This window comes from Rhincodon typus, chromosome 34 (assembly GCF_021869965.1).
Source record: "Rhincodon typus isolate 14 chromosome 34, sRhiTyp1.1, whole genome shotgun sequence".
Classification (NCBI taxonomy): domain Eukaryota; kingdom Metazoa; phylum Chordata; class Chondrichthyes; order Orectolobiformes; family Rhincodontidae; genus Rhincodon; species Rhincodon typus.
Genome location: NC_063365.1, coordinates 20,984,634 through 20,996,332, shown reverse-complemented (window position 1 = coordinate 20,996,332; position 11,699 = coordinate 20,984,634). Strand labels below are relative to the sequence as shown.

General features: G+C 44.6%; 1 protein-coding gene across 1 annotated transcript in view; it reads left to right on the top strand.

The window, feature by feature from the left end:
* The window catches only part of LOC109920474 (cadherin-23-like), a 105,654-nt gene that overhangs the window by 44,225 nt on the left and 49,730 nt on the right, over nt 1–11,699 (top strand). The window contains exon 16 of the mRNA XM_048616337.1: nt 3,024–3,143. Coding sequence (XP_048472294.1) covers nt 3,024–3,143 — 120 coding nt within the window. The remainder of the gene's footprint in view (nt 1–3,023; nt 3,144–11,699) is intronic.

Here is an 11,699-nt window from a genome sequence, read left to right as displayed (position 1 = left end):
TTTACTATGGCCAATCCACCCCAACCTGCACATCCCTGGGCACTATGCAGCAGTATTTACGATGGCCAATGCAGCCCAACCTGCACATCTTTAGGCTGTCAAGCAGTTATAAGGCAGAAGGTCAATGCCACCTTCCCATAGCAGCTAGGATTAGATGGTGAATATGGATTTGCCATATCGTACATGTCCAAAAAGCACATTTCTTCAAATTTCTCTGTACTTTTTTAAATGAGGCTTTTTCACATTTTTCTCTTAACAATTCATTCCTGCCAAGCCAGTACAGAATTGCAGCATCAAGAGACTGACAGCATATCATATCTATGCTTACTCTGTAAACCTATCCAGTTTGTTCCATTCCCCTTGTCCCGTGACCCTGCAATGTTTTTCTGCTTCAAATATTTATAATCTTCTGAGAATTATTATTGCTCCAGATTTCACCATCCTTTCAGGCAACAGGTCATATCAACCTGTACTTTAAAAATCTTTCACACCATCTCACCTCTGGGTCTTTTACTACTCGCCTGGGTTCTGACTTCCTGCCAGTGGAAACAGTTTCTCATTGTTCCCTTGATCAAAACACTTGATAATTTTGATCACCTCAATCAAATCTCCTTTTTAACCTCCTCTGCTGTATTGAGAACAATCCCAGGTTCTTGATAAAACTGAAGCAGTTTCAAGCCCACTTCTTCAAAGATGAACAGAGCCCCACTATTTAAATTAGAGAAGAATTACAGAATGGTAGAATTATTAAGGGCTGCATGGTGGCTCAGTGGTTAGCACTGCTGCCTCACAGTGCCAGGAACTCAGGTTTGAATCCACCCTTGGGCAACTGTCTATGTGGAGTTTGCATGTTCTCCCTGTGTCTGTGTGGGTTTCCTCCAGGTGCTCCGGTTTCCTTCCACAGTCCAAAGATGTGCAGGCTAGGTGGACTGGCCATGCTAAATTGCCCACAGTGTTCAGGGACATGTAGATTAGGGGGATGGGTCTGGGTAGGATGCTCTGAGGGGTGGTGTGGACTTGTCGGGCCAAAGGGCCTGTTTCCACACGTAGGATGATGATGATATTAAGTGGCAAAGGAGGTCATTTGGCCCATCTTGCCTATACCATCAATCTGAGTGAGCAATTCACCTAGTGCCATTCTCCTTGTAACCCTACACATTCTTCCTTTTCTTATAACAGTCTAATTCTCTTGAGAATGCTTCAGTTGAGCCTGCCTCCATCACACATTCGCAGACAGTGTGTTCCACACGCTAACCACTCACTGCAGCACAAAGCTTAACACCTCTGCTACTTTTACCAATTACTTTATGACTGAAATAGTTTGGAAGATGTTATCAATGTAATGAAGAACTTTTCAATCCTACAGCTACATATTCCTGAGCTTTTAGTGATGATAATGTTTGAAGGTGTTACATTTCCCTTGTGTTAATGGCATTGAGTGATTTATGGATAAGAACAGGCAGTTCAGCCCCTCGAAACTGCTCCTCCATTTAATGCAGTCATGCCTGACCTCAGCTTGGCCTCAACTCCACTCTCCTGTCCGCTCTCCATAATCCTTCAACTCATTAATCATTAAAAATCTGTCTTAGCATCCACTGCACTCTGGGATAGTGAATTCCACAGATTCATGACCCTTTGAGAGAAGTAATTTCACCTCATCTCTGTATTAAATCTGCCAACCCTTATCCTAAAACTATGACCTCTCATTCTCGATTGCCCCACATAAGGAAACATCCTTTCTGCGTCTACTTTGTCAATCCCCTTTAACCTTATCCCCTCATACCTCAATCAGATCTCCTCTCAGTCTTCTAAACTCCCCTGACTGCTCAATCTCTCTTCCTAAGCCAAACCCTAATAAATCTACTGAACTTCCTCTGAACTGCCTCCAATGCAATTACATCCTTCCTCAAGTAAGCGGAACCAAAATTGCACACAATACTGCACAGGGTGATGGCCTAGTTGTATTATCGCTGAACTGTTAACCCAGAGACCCAGGTAATGTTGTGGGGACCTGGGTTTGAATCCTGCCATGGCAGATGGTGGAATTTGAGTTCAGTAAAAATCTGGAATTAAGAGTAATGATGACCATGAATCCATTGCTGATTGTTGGGGAAAAACCCATCTGGTTCACTGATGTCCTTTAGGGAAGGAAACTGCCATCCGTGCCCAGTTTGATCTACATGTGAGTCCAGACCCACAACAATGTGGTTGACTCTTAACTGCCCCTCATCTCATGAATGAACAAAGGGAAAAAAAGATGCAATGTCAGTAATGCCTTGTACAATTGCAACAACACTTCCCTACTTTTATACTCTATGCCTTTAGCAATAAATGCCACAGTTCCATTGGCCTTCCTTATTACCCAACCCTTCTACTGTTAACTCCTTACTGGAGTCATGTGAGCTGACATGGAATTTCAAACTATTCAACCGTGGGAGGATCACCGAACCTGGCTGGAGCACCTATAAGTGATATTTAGCTACTCCATATCACATGAGGGAAGATTAGTCACAACATCCCTGCCCAGAATACCTCAGCAGTTGTTAATGCAACCAGTCTGAAATCAGCACCGGCCCCCTTGGGCCTGGAAGGGCTGTTTACCTCCCTAGGGCAGCATGGTGGCTCAGTGGTTAGCACTGCTGCCTCACAGCACCAGGGGCTTGGGTTCGATTCCACCATCAGGTGTCTTTCTGTGTGGAGTTTGCACATTCTCCCTGTGTCTGTGTGGGTTTTCTCCGGTTTCCTCCCACAGTCCAAAGATGTGTATGTGAATTGGCCAATCTAAATTGCCCAGTGTTCAGGGGTGTGTAGCTTAGGTGGGTTTATAGGGAAATGGGTCTGGGTGGGATGCTCTGTGGGTTGGTGTGGACTTGTTGGGCTGAAGGGCCTGTTTCCACACTGTAGGGATTCTATGATATGATTCTATGATTACCCATTGTACCTGCAGACTAGCGAATGTGAACAGTATTGAACATGTGTAGCAGTTGCTACAATAATTATTTGTGCTCCTTTTTCACGTAAAGGGGGATATTTATATTCTGGCTGCACTCGATCGAGAGAAAAAAGATCATTACACTCTAACAGCTGTTGCCAAGGACAACCCAGGTGATAATCCAAGCAATCGCAGAGAGAATGCTGTCCAGGTAACTCCCACACCTCCTGTTACCAGCTCTTGCTGTATCTACAAGACGGAGCTTGTTACACCAAAGAATGTTGATTCTCTAGTTTTGAATCCTCTGTAGCTACTACACTGGATCTTGGACACTATACACATGAGGGATGTAACATCTTTGGAGGAGTGTAGCACAGAATCACAAAGTGATGCCAAGACTAAAAGGATTAATTACAAGGACTAGTCATGTATTCCCTGGAGTGTCGGTGATTAGGGTATACTCTCATTGAGGTGTTTAAACCATTAAGGAATTTGGCCGGGCAGACAGTGAGAAATTATTTTTGCTGGGAGCCAGAACCTTAAGTATGGAACTTCCCTAGGACCTTCCCTAACCCCCCTCCCCACTCCCCATACCCATTAAGGTTGGGTTTCAATTGGAAATTTCAGAACTCAGTCTGCCGCAGTTTACAGAGCAAGGATGTGCAGTTGGAGCTACAAGATAGGACAGCCACGGTGTGTATGGTGGAACAGGCTCAAGGTGCTGAACGGCCTCCTGCTGTGGTTGTTTTCATCATCCTGGTCCTCATCATCCTCGGGCCTCAGTCTAAAAGCTCAACCTGCCATCTCGACACGGTCACCTCTATCCTCCAATCTCCCCTCGCATCCTGCTTCCTTCTCCTCCCTTCATCCTGACACTTCAGTGCAGTATCTGGCACTCCCTCCTAAAGCAAGTTCCTCTTGCCGCATCCCCCTGCACATCCATCTCAAGATCTATCCTTCCAACCAGGCCTAATTCCTCCCTCGATAGATCACCTGGGTGAAAGTCAGCAGCCCCAACGTTTGTTGCAATAGCTCACAGGTACACACTGAAAGATATCAAGTAGTTCTGAAGATAATTTAATATGATGTATATTTAAAAATATGACTATTTCTCAAACCTCTTAAAAGTTTGATTCATTTAACATGTTGTCACAGATAGCCAAGTGAAAATGCTTGTTTAGCCATCACCTTGCCACGTATTTCAAAATACAGTCTGTAACTTGGAAGAAACTCAACACAGTGTGGTAGACTTTCATTATCTTTCCAGCCCCTCGCTAAGGTTCCAGAACTTTCTGTGTACACAAATCTTCTATCTGTGGGCAAAGATGATTGACATTTACAATGAGGAGGGCGAAAATGTTCAAATGTCAGTGTGGCATATTAATACCAGAAAAGGTCACACCACAGTATGGTGTATTCAGTTTACCTGTCGTTGGCTAGGCTTTCAAGCATAATACTCAACACTTCTCGGTGAATTTTAAATCGCAGTTCTTAGAGCTTACATAAAAATGCAAATTGTGTCCTTAACCTCAGAATAATCACAGAGTCTATTTGGACTGTTGGGACAGGGATACTGAGAGCTTAATTCAACAACTTATTAGCTGGTTTCTCCCTCTATCAGTAGTATACTTGCAGTGCTAAACTACTATTGCTGAAATTGTGATCTCCCAATTTGAGATGGCATTGAAATCTACAACATAATGACTCATCAGAGGCAACATCACAACTGAGTTAATCAGATACAACTGCCTATGTACACAATATTGTACTTTGAGCTCAAAACCATGACTAGCAGAGTCTTGATGACTTCACCTCCATCACTAATTCTCTCCAACAGAGAAGGGACAGCGAAAGATAAAAGAGAGAGCAAGAACTGCAGATGCTGGAGTCAGAGATAACACAGTGTGGAGCTGGATGAACACAGCAGGCCAGGCAGCATCAGAGAAGCAGGAAAGCTGACGTTTCGGGTCGGGACCCTTCTTCAGAAATGGGGAGGGGGCAGGAAGCTGGGAAATAAATAGAGAGAGGAGGGGTGGGGCTGGGCAACGTTGGTGGGAAGGTGATAGGTGAGTGCAGGTAGGGAGTGGTGGGGATTGGTCAGTGAGGTGAGAGGGGCGGATAGGTGGGAGAGAAGATTGACAGGTTGTGTCAGGTCAAGGAGGTGGGGATGAGAGGGAGGGTTGGATGTGGGATGAGGCCGGGGATGGGGAGATTTTAAAACTGGTCAATTCCATGATTAGCCATCGGGCTGTAGGCTTCTGAGGCGGAATATGAGGTGCTGCTCCTCCAGTTTGCAGGTGGTGTCATTGTGACTTTGGGGGAGGCCCAGGATGGACATGTCACCCATGGATTGGCAGGGGGAGTTAAAATGGTTGGCGACTAGAAGATGTTGTCGTTTGTCGCATACAGAGTGCAGATGGTCTACAAAAAGGTCCCCAAGTCTACGTTTGGTCTCACTGATGTAGAGGAGGCCACATCGGGAGCAGTGGATACAGTAGACCAAGTTGACTGATGTGCAGGTGAACCCCTGTCTAATGTGGAAGGTTTGTTTTGTGCCTTGAATGGAGATGAGGGGGGAGGTATAGGGGCAGGTGTAGCACTTCCTGCGATTGCAGGGAACGGTACCGGGGCTGGTGGGGTTAGCGGGGAGTGTGGAGCGGGCAAGGGAGTCACGGAGAGGGTGGTCCCTACGAAAGGCAGATAGGGGTGGGGGATGGGAAATATATATTTGGTTGTGGGGTCGGATTGTAGGCGATGGAAGTGGAGAATGATACGTTGGATGCGGAGGTTGGTGGGGTGATATGTGAGGACAAGGGGGATTCTGTCTTTATTTTTGTTGGGGAGAGGAGATGTGAGGGCAGAAGTGCGAGAAATGCAAGAGATGTGGTTGAGGGCATTTTCGATCATCGGAAGGGGGAAGTTATGGCTCTTGAAAAACGAGGACATCTAGGATGTGCGGGAGTGGAACGCCCCATCTTGGGAGCAGACGTGGCAGAGGTGGAGGAATTGGGAGTAGGGGATCACATTCTTGCAGGAAGATGGGTGAGAGGAGGTGTAGTTCAGGGAGCTGTGGGAGTCGTTGGCTTGAAATAGGTGTCAATTTCGAGGTGGTCACCAGAGATGGAGACAGAGAGGTTCAGGAAGGAGAGAGAGGGATCGGAGATGGTCCAGGTGAATTTGAGGTTGGGGTGAAATGTGTTAGTAAAGTTGATGAACTGGTCAAGCTCCTCGTGGGAACATGAGGCAGCGCTGATACAGTCATCAGTGTAGCAGAGGAAGAGATGGGGGATAGTGCCAGTGTTCCAGGTGAATTGAGGATGTGTTAACACTATGAGGCACTGATCAGATTTAACTGAGACTGATTGGATGAATATCTGTTATAACATGAAGCTCTTCTGGCCATGAGCAAGATGAAAGAGGTAGCAGGATGTTAGTCAATTTTGGGAACAAGCTAAACACCCACTCCTAATTTACAACAACAACTTAACTTTATATGGCAGCCTTGACACACAACAGTTTTTCAAGATGTCTTGCAAGAGAATTATCTCACAAAATTTGGTACTGAGCCACATGGGGAGGATATTTGGTCAGATGACCAAAACCTTGGTTGGAAAGGTTTAAGGAGAGTCTTAAAGAAGGAGAGGAGGGAGGAAAATTTTACAAAAGGGTCATCAGGATCTGGGAAGCAGACAGCTGAAGACCTGGCTACCAGTGGTGGGACAGTTAAAATTAAGGATACTCAAAAGGCTAGAAATGAAGGAACGCAGAGATATCACAGAACTGGGAACAATGGATCATAGAATTGCTACAGTGCAGAAGGAGGCTATTCAGTTCATCGTGTCTAGCTCTCTGCAAAAGAATGGATCCCTTCTTTCTTCACTATCTTTTCCCACCTACTCTGCAAATGTTGGCTCCTCAGATATGTCATGACAATGGATCATAACCTTGGTTTACTAACAACTAATTGAACTTTTAATTGCAACATCTTTTTTTAAAAAAAGAAGGCATATAGCCAGTAGATGACTGCGGATGTAAATTCAGTAATGGTCTGGCAAAGCCCTGAGAGAAGCCTTTGAATGTCATGCCTGAAAACTATGCCAAGGAAACTTCAAAAACAACACTTCAAAAGGAGAGGTAGTAGGAACTGCCGATGCTGGAGAATCTGAGATAACACGGTGTAGAGCTGGATGACCACAGCAGGCCAAGCAGCATCAGAGGAGCAGGAAAGCTGACGTTTCGGGTCTGGACCCTTCTTCAGAAAATGGAGAATGTTCTTCAAAAGGAGAATTGCAATTCAGGATAAACTGGACTGTGAGCTCCTGTGGTTACAGCGGTAATGAGGAGCTGTCTACTCTTCTCTCAGCACAAAGTCATCTCCCGCAGATTATGTGCTAAACTGCAGATACCAACATGTTTTACTCTTAGGGGAGTATACAAAGAAGGAATTAAAAGCCAGCTACCTCCTGGTCTCTCTCTGTGTTAGTGAGCTGATGTGCTATTGTGGACCAGGGTGAAGGCTACTGCTTAAGGACAGCTATTAAACACTCTTACTCTGCAGGTAAAGAAAGTTTTTCGTTCACGTTGAGTCCTGGAAGTCAGGCAAACCATTGAAGTCAGTGTTGAAAAGGAAAAATGATAAAGCACTGTTGGTTTATTTGCAGATCCAAGAATCTCAAAACCAACTGCTACATTACCAATGTCAGCATGACCAATATAATCCAAAGGAACAGCCACAAGGTTCTAGCATTTACTGGTCACGGAACCCAAACTGATGTTTTTTTCAACCATTTTTTTTACATACAGTTCTCCTTTCTAACCTGAGTATATGTGTGTCATATTTTATTATCTTTTCCCCATAAATCTACCCTTTTGTTAACTCAAGAAAGCCAAGGCCTAGTTAATTTTGGCTCCTTTTAAAGCAAATATACGGTTGGATTGGGAAAAGGGAATGGGTCCTTTTCAACTTAACCTGACAGGCCAACTGAGGGAGGGATGAAGTAAAGAGGGGCAGCAGTTTATCACTCCTGACCCAGGAGCATAGCCATTTGGGGGATGGGGGGGTCAATCTTATCCAGAATTGTAACAAATTGGGGATCGTCAGCCAGCAACTGATCATAAAACCCTCATTATTCCCTTGGGAAATCCACAATTGACTTTACCTCCACCACACTCTCAGGTAGTGTGTTTAAATCTGAGGAGAAAGTGGTGAACTGGTAATGTTACTGGACCAATACTCTGGAGCCCCAGGGTTATGGGTTTGAGTCCTGCCATAGCAGCTGGTGAAATTTGGATTCAATAAAAGTCTGGAATTTAAAAAAAGACTAACCTAATGGTGACTATGTCACTACCGTCATTAAAAACCTATCTGGTTCACTAATGTCCTTCGGGGAAGGAAATCTACCATCCTCACTTAGTCTGGCCTACACATAGCTCCAGACTCACAGCAACATAACTGACTCTTAAATGCCCATTGGGCAATTAGGGATGGGCAATGAATGTGCCCACAGCTTGTCAACAAGCATTTAAGAATTACACAGAGAGATAGGGAGAGACTGAGACCACTGAGAGATAAGAATGAGGATTTTAAAATCAGTTACAATCCTGGGCCTGACATTAGCATTGGGGATAAATCAGGAAGAGCAGCCAAAGGTACAATCAACAGCAAGGACAAGTCTAGCTTTTGGCACTCCCTCTTCAAAACATTATCTACATTTTTACCTTAACTGAAAACCTTGCCTCAGTCCCACTGCTTGATATTGACACTAAACCAAGGACAATTCAAATAATATTTTTAAATGTTTCAAAATAAATTTAAGAGGAACAGGATGCAGCAGAATGTTCTTTCATCACTGTCCTGTGTTTTTTTCTAAAAATTCTTTTCCTGTTCTAGAATATTCTTCCCATGCCAGCCTGCAATCTGTAGACTGAAACGTCATGCAGCAAAGACCATAGTGTCCCAATGATGTCAATGGAAGATATTTGCGTTGAATTTCATTTCTTGAAATCTTGCTGATGATGCAATTCATTTCATTTATTGTCCCCCGCCTCCACCCTGACACAGGTTGAGAATGATCCAGGATAGTTGCGGACTCTCGATTGCCAATGTTGACCAGAACCTCAGGCTCTGGGTCGGCACTGCTGCCATCTCCTGTGACTCATTCTAATTTTCATGATGGGGAAATTGGAGTGATTGAGCTCTGTGCCCAATTCTCCGTAATCCTGAAAAATCTAACCCGTGATCTCTTTCACAGCCAGGCAGAAAATCCCATAAGCTAGTGGTCACCATGGAACATGGAGCCTCTGAGGCTGAGATAGGGTTGGAAAGTGGATAGATCAGTAGAGGTGGAGGCAGTAAGGACTGCAGATGCTGGAAGCTAGAGTCAATTGATCAGCCGAGGTACTGGAGCACATCTGGGTAAATGGAGTTATTGTACTCATATGGACCTGAATTAACTGGGTGGTGGAGCAGGCTTGAGAGTCTGAATAGCTTCTTCCTGTTTCTAAAATTATTAATTTGCACACATACAATGGAAATGGCCAGTTTTGCCATCAGACCCGACCATAAACAATCAAAGGAATGATGTCATCTGCTCATGAGAAATGGACAGACCATTTGGCTGATCAAACTTGTGCTATCATTCTGTCCTCAAATCCCTCGATCCACTTACACGCCAGGATTCCACTTATCCCAGCCTTACAATGACTCAATAACTGAACAGTCAGAGCCAATCTGCTGGAGAATGGAATCCTTTGAATAAAGGCATTTCCAATCCATGCAGTCCTCCATGGTTGACCCCTTACCCCGAGACCCAGATCCTCATCTGGAATCTCTGGCCAATGGAGTCTGCTTCCCAACATTGATCCTTTGCATCCTACCATCAAGTCCCTATGGTTTACTGTCCACACTACTAAAGGAAACCTTGCATTGATATAGCACCGTTCACAACCTCGGGATGTTCTAAAGTGCTTTAAAGCCAATGAAGCACTTTCTGAAGTGAAGTTTTGCTGTCGATTCGCACACAGCAAGCTCCCACAGTCAGCAATGAAGTAATGATCAGCTCACTTTTGTAAAAATCTGTTAAATACAGGCTGCAGAAAATCAGAGAAAACTCCCCTGCTCTGGTTGAAATGATGGCCTTCGGGACTTTTGCATCCATCTGAGAGAGCAGATAGCTCCTCGTCTGAATGTCTCATGCAAATAATCGAGAACTTGTTTGGGCAAAGCACAGCGTGTGTGGGGAAATCTAATCCCTTCTCTTTATCTCTGGTGTTTTAATGGACCACGAGCCAAGCTATGAAAGGGAAAAGAAGGAGCTAAAGGTTGATCTGCCTCCCTTTGTTTCAAAAAATGATTGGCCAGTTTTTCTAGGATTGCATCACCAACTTCTGAGAAGTGAAAGAGGAAGTGGTTACTTCCGTAATGTGTCAAACTTTTTGCAGAAGAATAACAAAGGCCTTTGTGCTTTCTGCCAAGTGATTGGCAGAACCCAAACCAGACAGCACCAATCACCTTTGTCAGTAATTTACAACTCTACATTTTCACTGATGTCTGGGCGAGTTGTTTATCTACCTTTACAGACCATTTTGTTTACTTCTGACCAGATAACCTCTCCGGAGAGGTAAAAGAGTGACGTGCATCTCTATAGCACCTATCACTTCCTCAGGATATCCCAGAGTGCAATACAATCACCAGGGTACTTTTGAAGTGCAGTCACTATTGTGAGGTACAATAAGTGGCACCCAATTGGCATGCAGCAAGCTCCTGCAAACAGCAGTGAACGGACAGACGGTCTGTTTCTGGGGTGTTGATTGAGGGATTGATAAAGGCCAGGCCACTGGAAAGAACTTCCCTATCTTTCAGAATAGAGCCATGGGATCATTCACCTGAGAGTGCCGGATGTGGCCTTGCTTTTACTATCTAACCTCAACCTTAACATTCATCAGGCGAACTGATGGATCCTGAGTTCTTGACACACTTCAATAATTAGATGTCAAACACCCAGCTGATCAAAAACAAAGTGTTGCAGAAACTCAGCAGGTCTGGCAGCATCTACAGAGAGGAACACAGAGTATCTCTCTCCACAGACAGAGTCATAGAAATATACAGCATGGAAACAGACCCTTCGGTCCAACTCATCTATGTCGACCAGATATCCTTTATTACTCTAATCCCATTTGCCAGCATTTGGCCCATATCTCTCTAAACACTCACTATTCATATACCCATCCAGATGCCTTTCAAATGTTGTAATCATACCTGCCACTTTCTCTGGCAGCTCATTCCATACACACACCACCATTTGCATGAAAAAGCTGACTCTTAGGTGCCTTTTATACCTTTACCCTCTCACCTTAAACCTATGCCCTATAGTTTTGGACTCCGCCACCCTGGGGAAAAATCCTTACCTGTTTACCCTATCCATGCCCCTCGTGATTTTATAAACCTCTATAAGGTCACCCATCAGCCTCCAACGCTCCAGGGAAAATAGCCCCAGCCTATACAGCCTCTCCCTATAACTCAAACCCTCCAACCCTGGCAACATACTCACAAGTCTTTTCTGAACCCCTTTCTAGTTTCACAACATTCTTCCTATAGCAGGGAGACCAGAATTGGTCACAATATTCCAAAAGTAGCCTAAGCAATGTCCTGTAGAGCTGCAACATAACCTCCCAACTCCCATACTCAATGCACTGACCAATAAACACAAGCATACCAAACACCTTCTTCATTATCCTATCCACCTGTGACTCCACGTTCAAGGAAGTG